The sequence below is a fragment of the Prionailurus viverrinus genome, chromosome F2, assembly GCF_022837055.1.
Source record: "Prionailurus viverrinus isolate Anna chromosome F2, UM_Priviv_1.0, whole genome shotgun sequence".
Classification (NCBI taxonomy): domain Eukaryota; kingdom Metazoa; phylum Chordata; class Mammalia; order Carnivora; family Felidae; genus Prionailurus; species Prionailurus viverrinus.
In genome coordinates this window covers 74,715,042-74,734,842 of record NC_062578.1, presented here as the reverse complement: position 1 = coordinate 74,734,842, position 19,801 = coordinate 74,715,042, and the positions used below count along the sequence as shown (strand labels likewise).

Sequence of the window (19,801 nt, the reverse complement as noted above, 5' to 3'; positions counted from 1 at the left end):
GTATCCTCAGAAAAGAAGGCAGAAGGCATCCTTGATTTGAACCGCAGTGTTTCCCACACACACACGCTGACACGCATGTCCATGCTTACACGTGTCTGTGTGGGTTTAATCTCTCTCTCTCTGCATATACTTTTGCTTACCTAAACACTAACACGAATGCACGTCATATAATCACAGAGCATCAGGCCTAAAAGGAATTTTAGAATCTAACTTGGTCCAGTCCAGGCTCCTGCCCTACCACTGCAACACTTTCTCATTCGGCCCCCGCAGACCGCAGGGAGCTAACCTCAGCATTTTCAGCAAACACCCTGTTTGAACCCCGGGCAGCATTCAAGTCTGTTGACAAAATTCCTCCACGTGTCACCCCTCTGCACCACGGCTTCCGTGAGGCACCACCCTCCCGGGTCTCTTCCCTGCTGCCTGGCCGCTAGTTCTCCGTCTTCTTCAAAGGTTCTCCCCATCATGTAGGTGTTCACCAGGGGTTGGCCCTCATCACCCTTGATCTTCTCACCCTGGGCCCACCTCCAAGGAAATCCCACCCATACCCACGGTTCTGATACCTCCTCGAAACCGGGAACGCACACCTTTCCATCGCCTGCCCTGACTCCCCCTCTGAGCTTTGGATCTTCGTCCCCAAAAGCTCAGGCCCACCTTGTGACTGTCTTAAAGGCGTTTCAAACTTAGCACAGTGTAAATGGGTTCATGACCTTCCCAAATCTCTGTCTCCCGTTACCAAACCCAACATCTCCCATCATTCACTACACAAGCAAGCTATCTAGGTGAACAAGTTGGAGAGCCAAGAATAGTCCTCAATACTCATGTCCAAAGTCCTGTCGGTTTGTCTGCTATTGATACCTTGAATCTGTCCCCTTTTCTTCATCTCCACTGCTGTCCCCTCAGCCCAAGCTACCCCCTCTCACCTGGACGGCAGGGTGTAACTCCTCACTGAACTCCACATCTACTCCAACTCCCCATCTATCACCTTCTCAAGACAAAGTGTCAAAATTCGTATCTGATCATGGCATTCCTTTCCTTCACACTGTCATTAGTGGGGCACCTGGGTGGCTCAGTTTGTGAAGCGTCCGACTTCAACTCAGGTCATGATCTCACAGCTCATGGGTTCGAGCCCCGCGTCGGGCTCTGTGCTGACAGTTCAGAGCCTGGAGCCTGCTTTGGATTCAGAGTGTCTCCCTCTCTCTCTCTCTGTCCCTCCCCCACTCACACTCTATCTCAAAAAAACATTGTTTTTAATTAAAAAAAAATACTTTCAAAGGCTTACAATTCTTCTTAGAATCAAAACCACCTCTACTGAAGCCCGCGGGTCTGCCTAAGCTAAGCGGTCACCTCGTGCTGTGACTCCCCACGCCGTCTCCACGTTGTATATCCTGGCTTCCGCGACCCTGCTTATTCCTGTCAGACCACGGGTCCTGGCACCGGAGGGCCCCCGTCCTCACTGCCACATTAGTTACCTCCTTGGACCTGCGCAAGGATGAAGCCATCACAGCACGAATCACGGTCGCACGCCAGAAGACAGAAGAGATGAGCCCCGGTCAGATCGGCTCCCGAGGCTGAGAACACGACGGCCCCGTACGTTCCAGAGAGCGCGTTTTGGAAGCCCGTTGGCTTGAAGCTCTTCCAGCTTGTTGTGGTGAATTCTTGGCCTGGGGAAAAGGCAGAGAAAAGTTTTTTTTAAAGATCTGAAAACAGTTCAGAGTCTGCCACAGCTTACGGGTCACGTGACAACGGACCCTCCGGTTGGGCCAGGGGCAGCATCGAGTCCAAGATGCGACACTCTCTGCGCCGCGAAACTTCTGGATTTCCCATGCGTGAAGGAGGGGGCGCCCAGCAGACCTGGACAGACGCCCCTCACATCTTTGAAGCGCTAGAGGGGATGCGTGGAGAAGTGACACCTATTATTGTTTCTACCATTACCAGCAAACATTTATTGAGCTCCAACTGCGCACACAGACACCGTGACACGTGATTTGCCTACGCGACCTCACTTCGTCTTCACTGCCCTACGGGTGAGGTTCAGCGTGCCCTGCCCGCTACCACACGCGCTTCTGTGCTTCCAACTGGGGCCGGGCGAGAAGCTGTGACGCTGGAGTCACATCGGTCGATCTACGGTTTTCCCGGCACGTCAAACGGCAGGTGCACACAGCACACGCAAACACAGCGGAGCGCGGCTGCAAGAAACACGGTAGGGTACACAGCGCCTACTGGCCAACGTTCTTCCTCTGGCCACCGTCTCTGCCTCCAAAGCGACAATTCCAATTTTCCCCTCCCTAACTCGGCAGACTCCCCCCCTCCCCTCCTCCCTCCCACATCAAGCTACGTGGCTCTTTTAGCATTTACTGAGGCGTCGCTCTGCGATGGATTCGATGTCTTTTTAAAAATTGTGCTAGCATTTTAAATAGGATTGTGATAGCTTCTGTCAGTCCTCAGTTAAAAATGGCAAGGTTTGGGTTTTGCCTGTCCCTCACTCTAGTTTTCCCATAAGCCCTGTTATTTTGAGAGCATCATTGTGCAAAGACGAGATTTTTCAGGGAGGGATATATATAGATCTACGGCCAAAATGTCTATCCTATTATTATGTCCCTTTCACATGTGAGGCAAGAGAGCCTGAACGGGTGAACGGTCCTGCCTGGGTTTACACAGCTGGTGGGTGGCAGACGGAAGGCCTTCCCCATCCTGACCTCCCCTCCATCCTGCCGTTCACCAGGACTTAACTGACTCAGGCCCCCGGAAGTAGTGGAGAGGCTTAGAGTGAGGAACCCAGGAGCACAAGCCTTGGAATGAGACAGATTTGGGTGCAAATCCTTGTGGCACCTCAGAGCCTCAGCTTCCCCTTCTGTACAATGGAGATGACAGCGTGTCATCCTCCTGGATGTTGAGGGGATAAAAAGATAGACCATACATAAACGGGTTGAGCAATGGGTCTGCCACTTGGCTGATGCTCAGCATTTTCCAGGTCTCCAGAAGGCCACATCTTCTGCCCCCTCACATTGCTTCACTCCGCCTCTTCTGCCTGACCGCCCTCTCACTGGCTGAGCCTAAAAAGCCCCAGCCCATCCTTGTCACCAAAACCCAGCTTCATTTCAAGGCCCCATCTCCCTGATTTTTACAGTTAGAATTCATTTCTCCCTCCCTAGATCTCAAGGCTCCGTCATCCTTCACCCCGTATTTAAGCTACTCGAGACAGTGTCTGCTTCCGTAACCAGCTTGAGACTCCCCAGAGCCATTCCCTGCTGGCCAACCCTATAGTCGCTGGCCATACGTGACTATTTAAATGTCTATTTCAGTTCTCCAAAATTCATGTTGCAGTAGCCACATTCCAAGTGCTGGTGGCCACGTGTGGCCATTTTGGACAGCAAGGGTTTATAGAACATGCTCATCACTGAAGAAAGCTCCATGGGACCGTAGCCCTGGACTGTAGGGCTATCTCTCAGCCCCACCCCCTGGTATCCGCCATATTGCCCGGAACCGGGGACCTCCTGCCCTGAGGTCTTCGTGTAAGTGCCTCTTCTTTCTTCCGCCTCAGGTCTCAGTTCCAACGTCCTCTCCTCCGAGGCTCCTTCCCTGGCCAACCTCTAGCAATTAACGTTTTTCTTTCATTTCCTTTTTAAGTTGTCATAAAATATATGTCACATAAGATTGACCATTGTAACCATCTTAAGCGGATACTTCGATGGCATTAGTACCTTCACACTGTTGTGCAATCATCACGCCCATCCGTCTCTATTATTTTGCCTCAGCCCCAAATGAAACTCTGCACCCATCCAACACTAACCGTCCGTCCATCCCCTCCCCCGTCCCTCGTAACCACTGTTCTACTTCCTGTCTCCGTGAACCTGACCGCCTTAGTAGCCCATGTCCGTGTCTGTCTTGACCCAATGCCCTGTTTTATTTTCATGAAAGCGCTTAGAACCCTTGGAAATGATCTTATTGCTGGATCGATTCCTTCACCAGTCATTCTGTTTTGTTTACAGCTGCATCCACAGTGCTTGCCAAAGTGCATGTCCCGCCTCAGTAAATATTTACAAAAAGTGCCAGTACCGAGCTGGTCCACACGAGGTCGAGTCCTAGACAACAGAGCAGGTCTGGGGGAAATCTCAGAGCTGGAAGAGGTTATGCCCTGAAGTCCCAGGTTCCACCCTGATGCAGGGGCAAGGTGCTTCCTCTTTCTAGACCTCTTCTGTGAAACTAGGGGGTTGGGCTAGGCCGTCTAGAAGGAACCTCTGAGCACTGTCTTCCTTTGATTCTGAAAGATCACATGGCTTCTCCTCCACGTTCCCAGCCACAGCTTTTAGGTGCACGGAGACAGAATGGTACTGGGAGATGGACCAAGGTGTCCCGTCTTCCAGGTCGCTTAGGGTCAGGTGTGTGAATGGATGTGCTTGCCTACCTACTAGGCACCACTGACACGGGAGGCTTTCAAAAGCCACGTATATCCCTCCTCAGCTGTGACATCTTACGCCCTTTACGGCATGCAAACTAAAGAAGTGGTTCCTGATCAGGTGAGGAGGCAGGAATCTGAACATCCCTTCTGTGTTTGCTCTCCTAGGAAGCAGAACGTCTGTGTCTGTGCATTTCCTGCTTCAAAAAAAAAAAAAGTAGGGGGCTCCTGGGTGGCTCAGTCGGTTAAGCGTCCAACTTCGGCTCAGGTCACGATCTCGCGGTCCGTGAGTTCGAGCCCCGCGTCGGGCTCTGGGCTGATGGCTCAGAGCCTGGAGCCTGCTTCCGATTCTGTGTCTCCCTCTCTCTCTGCCCCTCCCCAACTCATGCTCTGTCTCTCTCTCTCAAAAAAAATAAATAAATAAACATAAAAAAAGTAAAACAAAACAAAACAAAAAAAGCAAGAAACACAGTGATTTAGTTTGGCAAGAAGGAAGAGTCTCCATTTCCCTTGCAATCAGAGATGAGGAGAAAAAAAATAAGAACAAACACTTAGAAAGAAATACAATCACATTAAAAAAAAATGCGATGAAACTCCAAGGGTTGGTTTTAAAGAACATTTTGGGGAGGGGTTGCTTGTTTTATTTTGGTTGTCCTTCTTAGACAAAAATAAAGTCTCTATGTGCTGTTATGTTTTGTAATGGATAAAAAAATAATTGGAATAAACCCTGGGGCAGGAATTCTAGTCCCCCCTGGCCACGGATGAGAAAAATCTCAGCTCTGCTGAACTCCACTCTCCCAGGGAGCCCTCCCCTAAGACAGGATGGAGGCATTAGGCGAAGGAAGGGCCAGAGGCAAAAAGCCACACGCACTTGTCTCTGCCATGGGCTGCAGACCGTGCGAGGCCAGCCGAGGCCTTGGGTCTGGACTGTGGCATCATCTCCACGTGGCACAAGTCTGAAGCTGCTGGGAGCCAGGCCACCTGAGCTACGGATCTGCGAGAATGGCATGCCTGCCACTCCCCAGTCCACCCCCTAGATCCTCAGTCAGGCCCCCTGGGCCACCTTCTGGTTCGGGCCCTTACCTCGGGTCATCAGGAAACGTGTCAGCAAGAACAAAGTCAGTCTTAGAAATCTGCACCTGCTATGGACCATGCTCTAACGGCACAGGTCACCTCACCCCAACCTTCCAATCTCCTCGCTTCACTTGTGACTCCTACTCTACCAGTGGAGAACTGGAGGCCCAGAACGTCAAGGACCTTGGCCACAGCTAGTAGGTCGCAGAGTGGGGTCAGCCCAGGCAGGCGGGCTCCAGCACCCTCACCCTTAACCGAGTGAGGGAGGGCCCGGGCAGCAGGGACCAGCCATGTGCCACAGCTCATGGGGAGCCTAGCTGTGGCCCAGGGCTCCCAATCTCTCTTGGCCCTGACGGAGGCGAGCAGGACAGGGCAGAAGAGGGCGGGCATCCCTGTATCCGCTCTGTGAAGCCACGTAGGGGAATTCAGACACACTTGGGTTCTCACCCACTTCCCCAACTGATTAACAGTAAGACCTTGTGAAACTCTTTTAATCTCTCTGAGCCTCAGTCTCCTCATCTGTAAAACAGGGGCTATGATCCCTGTTTCGCTTTCCTCGAAGAATTTCTATGAAGGTGGATGTAACAAGTCTAGGGAAGTGAGCTGTAAACTGAGAGGATATGCCCTTGCTACTGGACCTGAGGCCGGGGGACCAGGCCTCCCAGAGAGCTTATTTGAAAGGCAGAATTACTGACTCAGCTTCTGCATGTTTACGAGCCCCCCAGGTAATATGCATGCGCGCTGCAGCTGTAGGAGGCCCCGGTTGGCGAGGGAGACAGTCCTTGGAGGTTTTGGACCCTTGTGAGAAGGTCTGGTAACTTCTGGGGAGGGTGGAGACCAACGGGAAGGGAAGACGTGAGAGGGGCAGCTGCAGGGAGCTTGGAGTCCACACCCCTGCTGGGGATGCTCCCCGCTCATCGCTCATCGACACCCCTTGTGTCTGCTCTGTCACTTAGTTCCTCACCTACGGAGGGAGGAAGCCTCCCCGTCCTGACAGTGCGGTCCCCTCCCTGAACTCGCCCTGCCAGGAAGCAGCTCTAAACACGAGTGTCAAGTTAAACCACCCAGGCCCCAAACCATCTAGCTCAGCCAACCTACCCTTTTTCAAATACACAGCCGGAGAGTCCGGAGTCCCGTTCCTCACTGTCACCTGGCACCTAAGACTCCCGAAGCCGGTGGCCTCTGAGTTCCCCAGGGTGTCTTGATGCTGGAGATGGAAAGAGGATGCATTATTATCCAGAGATGGTCACTGCAGTTCCACAAACATTCACCAAACTCTGACCGTGGCTAGGCGCTGGGGCTGCAAAGGTAAAAATAGAAGATTCCTGCCCGTTAGTCTCTCCCCGTCTATTGGAGCACACCGATGCGGAAGCAGAAAATTCTGGCCCAGAGTGTTAGCTGCAAAGACACATGTTAAGTCAAGAGGAGGTAATTACAGAAGCGGGAACGAGTAATTCTCCTGAGAAAGGAGAGCTTGAAAACTTTCCCAGAACAAAAGTGAATCTGGGTGGGGTACTGACGTATGAATAAGAGCTTATCAGTTGGAAATAAAAGAAGGGGGTTTCAAGCAAAGTAAGAGGCAGAAATGACGACAAAGAATTCGGTGGTGTTTTGCGGCTCCTGGTGGCTCTGTCGGTTAAGCCTCCGACTTCCCCTCAGGTCATGATCTCACGGTCTGGGAGTTCGAGCCCCGCGTGGGGCTCTGTGCAGACAGCTCGGAACCTGGAGCCTGCTTCCGATTCTGTGTCTCCTTCTCTCTCTGCCCCTCCCCCACTTGTGCTCTGTCTCTCTCTACTCAAAAATAAATAAACGTTATAAATAAATAAATAAATAAATAAATAAATAAATAAATAAATCGAATTCTGTGGTGTTTTGAGGACTAGAGCCTGTGGTTCTTGGAGACTGTCAGTCTCGAGAGGCGGAGTGGCAGGAGAGGACGGACGCAGAAGCATCCTTATGGGCACAGCTCATGTCCAGTGAGGATCAAGGGAAGGTTTGTAAGCTTGGAAATGAGGTCAGACGTCCAAACACCTTGCCATTCTTGCTAATCTCGGATCCCTCTTTCTGCCTGTTTCCAGAACTTCTGCTGGGGCTGGGGGGGGGGGGAGCGGGGGGGCAGGATAAATCTGTTTTCATCAATTTGTGGTTTTTTTCCCAGGGTTCTGCCCCCCTCTCAGAGGTGCCTGAGTTTCCTGGCTGTGTGGTGGAGGGATGATGGCCTGGGGAGGGGAGAAGGGTCCCCAAGAGGGAAAGGGCCCTGCACTCCTGAGAAGGGTGTGGGTGGCAGGTCCCAGACTGCAGGGCCCCCCGCCCCTGGAAGCGGTGGGGCGAGTGTGAGCTGGATGATACACCTGCAGCCTAGACCCAAGCAAGAGGCTCCTGCCTTGATAAAGGGTCCCTTGCACACCCCACACCTAACCCAGACACAAGGCTCCGAGGAGCCTGACCCTGTGGCTGCAACACTGGGCAGCGTAGACCGGCGAGGTCACTCCCCATCAATGACGACACCTGACCTCATGTCTCGGGACAGCACCGAGAGGCCCGGGGCCCTGCAGGGGAGCCTGGAACGGCTGAGATGGCATTTCTTGCCTGCCTGTTAACAATACTAACAGTGGTGGTGACAGCTATTACAGCTATTATCACTGAGCTCTTACTCTGCGGCAGAAACTGTCGTGTGAGCTTCTCCACGTAGGACTTTACTCAATCCTCGTGATAACTCGGGTGCCATTACCACCCTGCATCATAGGTGAGGGCTCCGAGGAACCAAGGGGTGAAGGGCAGGAAGTCAGCAGTGGGGCTGGGACCCAAACCCGGGCAGCCAAGCTCCAGGGCCACCTCCTAATAACACTTCCTGCGAGAGGCTGTCTCTCGTGGGCTAAGGAGTTGGGGGGAGAGTTCATTCCTGTTTGGCTTTGTTAGTTTTATTTTTTAATGAGGAAGTGTTTTATTTCTTATTGACTAAAATCCATACTTGTCAGGGCATCGGAGGATCCAACGACGGATAATCTCCTACTCTGGCTCAGAGGAATGCGAGGTGCTTAGTAAGCACTCAATAGATGCTATCAGCTATCTTCTGCTATCACTAATAATTCTGCAAGCCGGGTCTGATCCCTGAGGGAGAGAGGAGTAGAATTTCCTTAGATCAGAGATGCCCAGGGACCTGGCAGCTAGCTGCCCAGGGAGCACCGTCACTGACTGTGACCTCAGGCCCCTCGACCACCAAGCGTCTCTGGGAGGTGTGGACAGAGGTGTCCCATTAGTAGGGTCACTTTGACTCGGACCAGCCAAGGTGAGGGGACAGCACTTGGAAGCCCCAGACAGCAATTAAATGCAGCCAGTCTGTACTGTCCCACAGCGTTAATGCCAGCGGGTCCTGGCCAACTATCACCAGTGTCCCGGACTATCCTCCCTCCCCGCCCACCGGCCCCCATGTCCCCCTGATACATCTGAAGGCAGGTCTGGGCCATGGTAGTGAAAAAACTAATAAAGGCACGGCCATCCTCCCCAACATGCTTTGACCTTTAAACTCAAGGGACTTAACGTTGCCTCCAATGCTGTGTGTTTTGTGTTAGCTTCTCGAATCCTCACCAGAAGCCTGCGAGGTCAAGCCTCCATGTTATAGATGAAGAGTCTGAGGTGAGGAACGTGCACGTGGTCTGACAGCCCCAAACGGACAAGGTTTGGGATTCAGTCTAAGACCCCTCCCTGCCTCCTCTCTAGATCCTGCAGATACAGACCTGGCTGGAGTCCTAAAATTCAGGGGCCCACCTTCCAAGCCCCTTCCTGCGATGTTGCTTATGAACACACACTCACACACCTGCACAGGTGCATGTGCTAAGGGCAGGCAATCCACCCGTGTCAGTGATGTCGCAAAACTGCTAACAAATCGACATGCCCTTTAAAAATGTGAAATGAATTACGTGCATCCACAGAATGGACTGGTAGGCTGCCATTAAAAAGAACAAGGTTCATTTTAAAGAAGGAGAAAGTTAAACATTATGTGAGAAAACCAAGGTAGAAAAGAAGACGTAGTGTAAGATATTAACACGTAAGCAAACACAACAAGATGCTCATAAACATATAGAAATTTTCTGGAAGTTTCCATGAAAAACTGGACAGTAAAAATGGAGATTTGCATGTGGTTAGGAGCTAACGTACCCTTCGGTCCTAATTCACAGTGACGGTGAAATTGCCAGCTTTGACCTACAGACACAGCAATTTCATGTGGTTCTAACTAATATTTAACATTTTTCTTTCTTGAGCTATAATCATATTTTACTTCTACAATGGAAAGGAATGCTGGGGTCCGGGACTCAGAGAGACAGATGGGACTTAGGGCTCTGGACAACGTCCCTTCACACCCAGTGCCCAAGCTGCCAGTGGGTAACAGAAGGGAGTGCTCATTGACAATCCCTCTGACCCATTTGTTAGGAAACGATTCTGCTCAGACGGACACTCCTCGGGACAGCTTCATCCTGAGCCATCACTGGTCCACTGGGGTATTTTTCCCAAGTCTCATCACTTTGAAGAAATGGACGCAACACGGGGTCAGCTGCTGACAGTCTCATTCCACCACCTGACCAGCCTGGTGTCCACTCAATCAGAGCATGTCTGGCACAGAAAGGGCGAGACGCAGAACCCCCACACAGCTGCCATGCCTCACCTGAGCAGACGCTGTGCAGGCCATGTGGTTATTTGTCCAAGCATAGAAATCACACAAGACTTCTGATCCTGCTGTGGACAGTGCAAGGAAGCTGCAGGCTTCATCCAGAGCACAGTCTGCAAGCACCATGGGACAGTCAGTGTGCCTGTCTCTCTCAGGTGATGCTGAGGGCAGGTGGACACATACCCCCCCCCCACGGCCCCCAACACACCCAAACACACACACACACACACACACACACACTCATCCGTAACATGGATTTCAATGACCTTCAGAGACTGTAGGGTTATGAGATAATCCTTGTAAACATACATGCTCGATAAATATCATTGCTGTTATCACCCCTTTCTGGCCATGACATTGGTACAGACAGACAGCTCTCCTGACCCGGACAAATAACTCTACAAGGAACCGATGTCCGTCATTTCTGTTCCCTTACAGTTACAGCAATGTTCTCAGTACGTAGTATATGCATTAGAAACTCTGACGTGAAACTATGAATTGAATATACACTTGGGGAATCGACCCATTTACCAAATGTTTTGAGAAAGTGTATTTTCTCATTACAGTTTCAGTGGTTTTATTTGATTTGTCTTTCCCAGGCCAGCACAGAGTATTTTTCCACACGCCCGGCTCCCCAGCACCCCTTACCTGTCAAGCATTGTGTCAGTGGAGACCCAGAACCAGGGACCCTGGACCTGCCCGCCACAGTGACATCCGCACGGAAGGTCACCTTAGAGTCTGGAGCCTTCTCAAATTTCTGCATCACTGAAAGAAAAGCAGAATGATGACATTGGACTCTGAAAGGCAGAAGGCTTCTCTACAGAGAAGCCAGGAAGAGTGCCAGGCCAAGAAATCACGTCTGTGTGTCTGTCTCATTCACAGTGCTTGGTCACACCAATGTCCCTAGGAGAGGAATTCCCTTTTAAAATGGTTCCAGCATGCTGCCTCATATCTGATGCAGAAAGCTATGTATTTTCATGTCTCCTTTTGCAACCTCATTGTCAGGAGGTAAGGAGAAATTTTAATATTATGCTAGTCCTTATAACTCATTTTTTTTCCTCACTGATGGTGATTTTTCTACCTAAATTTATATTTTCCTGTCTTGATCTTTGAGTGCAAATTTTCTTATAATTATGCTGTTGAAAGTTTTCCTTCCAGAAAACAATTTTTACTTCTTTCTGGAAAGAGGTAAGTTATCTTTTTTTTTTTTAATGTTTGTTTATTTTTGAGAGAGACAGAGACAGAATGCGAGCGGGTTAGGGGCAGAAAGAGAGGGAGACACAGAATCCAAAGCAGGCTCCAGGCTCCGAGCTTTCAGCACAGAGCCCGACACGGGGCTCGAACCCACGAAGTGCGAGATCATGACCTGAGCCGAAGTCGGATGCTCAACCGACTGAACCACCCAGGCGCCCCAGAGGTAAGTTATCTTTTAAAAGACAAATAAAACAGGCACATGTGGGTTCATGTAAATCTGAAGACGTGACACGTGGCTCAGGCGTTTTCATGATAGTAGGTGTTTAAGTAACATACTAGCATCTGTTTTTCTAGCTACCATCAACATCCCTGAATTCTCCACTAGGAATGACACAGTCACACGCTCCTGGAGCTAAACAGGGGAGAAGAAATAAATATAAGATCTCAAGGCGATGAGATGCGGAACTCATTCTTGACCCAGCAAAAAAGCACTGCAGATAACTCTCCGGGAATGAGACTCATTTCCAAAGCCAAAAATGCCCAGAGGTGTCAGCGTTTTGCAAATAACTCTCAGAAACCAAGCCTCAAAGTAGACCAGTATTAATTTTTTGCAGACATAATTCTAAACGTACAAAAGCACCCATTCTCCTACTTATCTGTTGCTTTATAAAACAGACCTGTGTCTACATGGGTTTTTATCACGTCAATAAATTCAAGACCACCCAGCAACCTTTTTTCCGTTTTCATAATCAATGCAGGAAAAAAAAAGTTTATTGCTTTTGGGATAAAGTCGGGAGAAGGGGATGCTAATACAAGAGACACAGCATGCTTTAAACCTTCACAAATCCTGATGCAGAAAATAATTCTGATTTTACAAGGTAGTCCTTCCGTGTTGATCACTCAAGTTGCCAAGTTCATGTGCTTGGCCCATAGTCAACTCTTCTGCTCCCTTCTCTTTCTCTCTTTTGTCTGTGTTTACACCCCTCGGTTATCTTGTTTGTAGAGACTGCAGGCTCCGGTCCAGCAAACACCACACAATATTCAGCCCTTTGTCCCTCAGGTGTAACTGGCACGAACAGATACTCCCGACATTGCAGGAGACTAAACAAAATTTGGCGGGTCTCTCAATTTCCAGCTGAAGTCTTCCCAGAGGCTGAAAACGCAGTCACTTTAGCATTCCAGTTAGACAATCTGCTGGCTTCCGCAAAAGGGACCCTTCAGGCATGAAGGTCTCTTCACGCTAGAGCATTCGGTGAGGAAGCTCATTGCCAAACAGAACAGAAACAATCCATGCACGAAGTTGCCAATAATTCCATAGAATACGGAGTTAGCTGGCAAATTTTTAGGCATTCTATTGGTACAATTTCCCACCTGCCAAGTTTTGACTTAGCAGATATTTACAAATGTCTTGGAAAGCATAGAGGGTCAACACGAGAGCCATTATATGTGATCATGGCTACGCGTCTGTCTCTTTCCAAGACAAGGACAATGTTCTGGGAGTACGTGAACACCTACTAGCTGAACCTGTGACAGAAACATGAGTTTCTTGTTTATTGGGTGGATGCGTTGATGAACAGATGACTGCCAAGACCACCGCAATGCCCGAAAACCTGGAGAGAACCCTATGGAGACGACACCACCCCAACAGCAGCTGATACCTCTGGGCACCTGATGTGCGATATGGAATTTTTGGTGCGGGTCAACAAAAAGCAGTATTAGAAAACTGGGTCTAGAATTAAAGGAAGGGGAGCTTACAGTATTTCCAGGGGCCAAGGTCAGCGAGTAAACCACTAACTCTGTAGGTAAACTAAGGGTTTGCCGCAGGCAGTATAGAGAAGATGGAGGGGACCGCCAGGAAGAGACCAGGCAGGCAGAGCTGGCTCTGGAGTCAGCCCCCGTCCAAGTCCTTTCGCCACCACCCCTCATCGGCCCTGTGTCCTGGGGCACATTTCAATCTCTGAGAGCCCGGTTGTGTGGTTGTAGGGATTAAATAGAAGAATGTGGAAAACCTGGTATATAACAATTCAGTAAGTGACAAGCCCCTTTGCCTGCCCGCCCCCCGCCCCCGACAAGGACACCTGCCTAAGTGCCAGGGCTTGTGAAACTGGCTACAGGACTTCCGGTGGCAGGAGAGTCCCCTTCCCTGATCACATTTAGGAAGGGATTTCCAACAGGCCCAGATAATAACAGCAATTCATTCATTCTATCAACAAGCACCAGCCACTCTGGAATAGAACAGAAAGGTACCACTCTAGCCCCAAAGGATGATATTATCTGAATATCCGATGATATTATACTATCCAAAGGAGGCTAGAATCCGGAGAGGAGAGTGAGGAATGCAATTTTATTTTACTCCGAGAGCAATGCAGAACCACTGAAAGGTGGTGAAGGGCATTGCATAAACGGAATTGCCTTTTATTTTTATTCTTCTTAATGTTTATTTAATCTTGAGAGAGAGAGACAGAGCGCCGCAGAGAGGGAGGGAGAGAGAAGATCCAAAGTGGGCTGTGTTGACAGGAGACAGCCCAATGTGGGTGGGGCTCAAACCCACGAACCACGAGATCATGACCTGAGCCGAAGTCGGACACTTAGCTGACTGAGCCACTCAGGTGCCCCACAGAATTGCCTTTTAGAATAATTGTTGCCAAGCATTGCAGAAAAAGGGCTGCGGGGGGGGGGGGGGGGGACACCCTGGGGCAAGAGGACAAGGTAGGGGAGGTGACAGCATAATCCCTGTAGGGGGAAACCCAGGCCCCGACAAAGCGGGTGGAAAGGGCACCAGTCTCCCCCAGGGATACAGCTGACCTCTATACCCTTTGCTTTTTTTCTGGAAGATAAATGCCTCAAAATTAGGACTGCAATTCCACTCTCAAAGAGGAAGCTCCCCTCAAAAGCAAGCCGATTGGATTCCTAGAAGAGGCTTTTGACATGTCAGTGGGGACCCAGCTTAACATGGAAATCCTTCTGAAAATCCAGAGAGGGAGCAGTAAACTCCCTCCGAGCTTTGCATAAGAAGCCCGAGACTCCGAGACTCCAAGGTCCAATCTGGAGGCTATTCTTCATCCAGAGCCTCGGGGAGATATCATGGAAGCTGGCAAGGCTAAGCTCTTACTCATTAACGCTTCTGGTGCTACTGATGACACTGTCCTTTCTGCTCTGGGGGCGGGGGGGGGGGGGGGGGGGGGACTCCGGGCTGAACAAAGCATCTAAGGCTTTGCAAAATGCAGATTACAATTCTGGCAGCTGAGGCGGTGACAGGGAAGCAAAGAGGAGGGGAGTGAAAATGCAAGCACTCCTGTGCTAATCCCAGATGGCCCAGAGTCGCCTGGGCCTAGCAAACGGCTCTCCCCGCCTCTCCCTCATTTGTGATGGGCAGGTAAGATCGGCCTGCCTTGTGGCCTAAGGCACCTTCCAGCTTTAACTCCCCTGACTGCAGTTTTTGCCCAAGAAAAGGAATGTTGGAAAAAATAATTAGACTCTCCTTGGATTTGCAGTTTATCCACAGGGACACACACACACACACACACACACACACACACACACACAAGTCCTTGAGAATCTTTAGCGCTTTGCCAGAGAAGGAAATGATTGTTCTGAGCGTTAGAAAATGAAAATGTCTCAGGACGCCTGGGTGGTGCAGTCGGTTAAGCGTCCGAATCCTGGTTGCGGCTCAGGTCCTGATCTCACAGCTCGTGAGTTCGAGCCCCACGTCCGGCTCTGCACTGACAGTGCGGAGCCTGCTTGAGATTCTCTCTCCATCCCTCTCTTTCTCTCTCACTCACTCTCCCAAAAAATAAACATTAAAAAAGAAAATGAAAATGTCCCTCTTGGATTTTCTCGAGTGTTGTACGTGATTCGCTGCACCCACTTCCCTAGAGAGCAGATAGGCTACGTGTGCAAGTGTGCGCCTGTGAGGCGTGTGTACAAGTGTGCGTGTGCATGTATGCAGGTGTGTGCTTAATGAGGAAGCAGCTAAATCCAGGTAGAAACAGATCAGTGTCATGGAAAGAACGGGTTTGGGGGTCAGGTACATGCTGGCTCACGTTCTAGGGATGTTATATCCTGACTAATAAGTCGCTTAGACATTCACGCCTCTGTTTCCTCGGCTAAATAATTGGGGATAATAACATCTACCCCTCAGACCCACTGAGAAGTTCACCCATGACTGCCTGTCTAAAATTTCCGCAAGGGGGCCTGGCACGTAGTAAGTCCGTGCACATCAGGCCCTCTCCTCACACGGAAACCTGAGAGACCCCGGCCACCGGCACCAGCTCCGCCTGGTCAAGGTTACAAAGGTAAGTCAGACCCCAGGCAGGAAGGCAACTCTACGGAAAGGTAGGGCAGGGTCCTGAAAACTTAGGTCAGAATTAAAGGCACTTACAGGCTGTCTCCGCCTGCTCCTTGATTAACCTGAGTCTCCTCCTTGTCCTGAAACATTTATTACCTCTTCCTGTCATGTCACCCCTAACACACCGACCCCCCTGCAAGGCAGGCATTAACAGCCCCATTCAGCAGATGAGGAAACTCTTGAAGGTGAGTGGCTTGCTCAGACGACATAGCTAATGGAGGGCACCATTGAGATTAAACTAGTCCTGACCCCACTCCCAACCCACCGAGCGCTCTACGACAGGTATCGATCGGTTCACCCAGGACTTTCCCACCCATCACCTCGTTGAAGAGCTGTGCCCGGCACAGGGTGGGGCTCAGTGGAGGCTGGTTGTCCTCCTAGGATGGTTTTGTGGACCCTGACAGTGTCCCAGGAGGCAGGCAGGAGGCTGCTGGGGTGACTGAGGATCAGAGAGAGGTTGAGCAACTTGCTCTGGGTCACCCAGCAGGTAAGTTACAGAATCGGGACCGGCACTCGGGTCTTCCTACAACATCCAGCTGAGAGAGAAAAGCTGACCAGCTTTGCAGAGGCACAGCACCCACAGGAAATGGAAACTCAGCTTGTGAATTATTTTAAAATTCATGGCTCACACACACTGAAGTATTTAGGGGTGAGGTTGCATGATGTCTGAAATTTGCTTTCCAAGGATCAAAAATAGAGAGGGAGAGAAAGAAAGAAAAAGGAAGTGGAAAATGCTAACTTCTTTTGGATCTAGGTGACAGGTATTTATTTATTCATCTTACTATTCTTTCGACTCCCACGTAGATTAAAAATTTGCAAAATAAAATGTTGGAGACAAATGCATCTCCTACTTCTCTCCCTTTCTAGAAAGCCCTTGAGAGCACATGCCCTCTCCCCAGGTACGTGGCTGATATAACTCCCAGCACATACTCAGACACTGGGATTCCGAGAGCGGGGCCTCCGTTTCCGACCACAGCAGCCTCCGTCCCTCGCTGTCCACGCAGAAGGCCTTCCCGCTGCCCCTGTCCCTCTGGCTGGCTCGGTACTGGCCGTCCTGGTCGCACTGCAAGCCCGCCTCACTCTTCTGACAGTCAGTGACACCTGGAATGGAGAGACAGATGTACCATCACCGACGTGCTTCTGGGACCCCTCCCCTCGGGGCCCCCAGACTGCCTGTAGTTGACATCGCATGTCCAAGTGACGGGTCTGATGCAGACACCCTCCAGCGTCAAACTCTTCAGGGTTCCCACCCTTTGGTCAAAGGATCTTGTCCAGGCCCCCTGTTGGGCGACTAAGACCCTGCTATCTGGCTCCACCTGTCTCACTCCACGAGCTCTGTGTCTCCACAGGGCACACGGCATTCAGTGCCCGGGGCACTCCCTCTTGCGGATACCGAACACCATATCCCAAACACAGGCTCTGCTCCCGGGGCTCCACCTCCTGGTGCTGTTCTCCTCCAGCTTCAGTGGGTTACCCCTTCACTGCCTATCAGCCCTCCCCTCAATCCTCACTTCCTCAGGGAAGCCCCAGGCTTCCGACATCCGACTGTTACACACTCCCATTCACCCACACCTCTCCTCGCTGCTGGACCGTGGTTATTATTTCCATCTGTCTGTGTGAATGAACTATCCGCCTCCCCCTCAGTAGAAGCTCCAGGCCGGCAGGGACCTGATCTGGTTTTGTTCCTTATTGGATCCCAGTGCCTTGCTCAGGGTCTGACACAGGACACGAGCTCCCGCACTGTAATACCGGGATTTGTAGTAAGAAATATATATTTGGCCTTCCTCTCGTTTCCGGCACAAAGCCCCTTAAATCTCCTGGCATTTCCTAAGTGGTGAAAGTGATAAAGGTGTCTTTTGTTACAGTATAGAGGTCACTTTGGGATGGCTCTTAAGGATGGAGGCTGATTGCCAGGAGAAGCAACTATGTGATTACGGCACTGAAGCTTTCGGTCCTTCTCCCTGACCTCCAATCACCAACGGCCAATGATTTAATCAAGCTCGCCTATGTAATGGAACGTCCATAAAACCCCAAAAGGATGGGGCTCTGAGAGCTTCCGGGTTGGTGAACACGTGAGAGGTGGGGGAGAGCGGTGCACCTGGAGAGGCATGGGAGCTCCGCCCCTTCCCCCCCCCCGCCCCCCAACCCCCGACCATGTCCTGTGCATCTCTTACCTGTCTGTTCCTCGGTAATATCCTGTTATAACAAACTGGTCATTTCGGTGAGTTCTGGGAGGCGCTCTAGCAAATTAGTCACACCCAAGGAGGAGGCCATGGGAACCTCTGACTTAGAGTCAGCTGGTCGGAAGTACAGGTAACAATCTAGACATAGGACCGGTGCCCGAGGGGGTTGTATGAACGTCCAGTGTGTAACTTGTTCCTCAGAAGCACAGGTAGTAACCCGGGCTTTCGACTGGGGATGGGGGCAGTGGGGTCTCAACCTGTGGGATCTGGTACTATCTCTGAGAGGATCATGTCCAGATTGCTTGTTGCTGGTCTGGGGAAACTACCCCCTACACACACACACACACACACACACACACACACACACACACACTGGAATTGGGTACCAGAACCTCCCCCAAACAACCCGATCAATAAATACTAGCTGAATCCATGGATGAATACCTCTATTCCTAACCTTCAGCTATTTCTTCTGCCCAGAAGCCCCTTCTCCACCTGCCCCATGGCTAATCCCCACTTGTCCTTCAAGACACAGTGCTAGCTACGACAAGATCATATAACATACATGTCCATTATATTATTAATTACACACATCATATTATTAATCAAACGTTATGTTCTTTTCCTATCAGACTCTAAACTCCCTGAGGACAAGGAAATTACCAACACTTGTCTCCTATATACCCAGTAAAAACTTGGCACAAAAAAAGAGTGCTTAATACATTTTCGATGAATGATACCGAAAGAGAATGTCTTGACATGGTTCTCCAGGGCTGGGAAGTAGGTTCAAAAATGTTCTTTCATGGCAGCCCAGAGACTTGAGAACATCTAATTTTCTATATAGTAAGACTATTAGTTATAGGACTAACCATTGATTAATTACAACATTTAGTAGAGAGATTACAAAGGCTACTTTAAAAATCTTTTTTTATGTTTATTTATTTTTGAGACAGAGGGACACAGAGCGTGAGTGGGGGAGGGGCGGAGAGGGAGGGAGACACGGAATCTGAAGCAGGCTCCAGGCTCTGAGCTGTCAGCAGAGAGCCTGAGGCGGGGCTCGAACTCGTGAACTACGAGATCATGACCTGAGCTGAAGTTGGACGCTTAGCTGACTGAGCCACCCAGGCACCCGGAGGAATTGAGATTCTAACAGCTATCCTAACACCAAAAGGAAACCGAGGAAATACTGTAATCACTTGGCATCACTTAAAGCTTGGCAGACTCTCCTGCCTCGTGCTTCTTTCCCATGATTCCATCTGAGAACACAGACCAGGTAACACAACGAGCAGAATGATGACGCTGACAGTCCTGGAGGCATTCTTAGATACAAATATACACAACGGCATAGACTCCACCCCTGACTCTGGAGCCTCAGCCACGGAAATCTGTTCTGTTCCTCAAGGAAGATCTCTGGGAGAGCGGGAATGATGTGACAGCCCCCCACTTCTGCATGGAGATGCAGTGAAAGCTCATCCCCAAAGCAGGATGAGGGTGATGCTTATGGTTCACCTTAAACAAGTTAATGGATTACACTTTGTTGGGGACTGAAGGTTTGTATCCCTCCAGATTCATGTGTGGAAGCGTTAACTGTCAACGCGGTGGTATTTGGAGGTGGGACCTTGGGTGATGAGGTTTAGATGAGGTCATAGGGTGGGGTCCCCACGATGGGATCAGGGCCCTTATAAAAAGAGGAAGACAGGGGCGCCTGGGTGGCGCAGTCGGTTAAGCGTCCGACTTCAGCCAGGTCACGATCTCGCGGTCCGTGAGTTCGAGCCCCGCGTCAGGCTCTGGGCTGATGGCTCGGAGCCTGGAGCCTGTTTCCGATTCTGTGTCTCCCTCTCTCTCTGCCCCTCCCCCGTTCATGCTCTGTCTCTCTCTGTCCCCAAAAAAAAATAAATAAACGTTGGAAAAAAAAAAACAATAAAAAAAATAAATAAATA

The 19,801-nt window shown here is 50.4% G+C and overlaps 1 protein-coding gene across 1 annotated transcript in view; it reads right to left on the bottom strand.

The window, feature by feature from the left end:
- Window positions 1-19,801, bottom strand: part of TG (thyroglobulin) — a 254,365-nt gene that overhangs the window by 182,360 nt on the left and 52,204 nt on the right. Inside the window, exons 22-26 of the mRNA XM_047842433.1 lie at window positions 16,609-16,779; window positions 10,785-10,901; window positions 10,134-10,249; window positions 6,569-6,677; window positions 1,470-1,661 (exon numbers count right to left, since the gene is read on the bottom strand). Of these exons, the coding sequence (XP_047698389.1) occupies window positions 1,470-1,661; window positions 6,569-6,677; window positions 10,134-10,249; window positions 10,785-10,901; window positions 16,609-16,779 (705 nt within the window). The remainder of the gene's footprint in view (window positions 1-1,469; window positions 1,662-6,568; window positions 6,678-10,133; window positions 10,250-10,784; window positions 10,902-16,608; window positions 16,780-19,801) is intronic.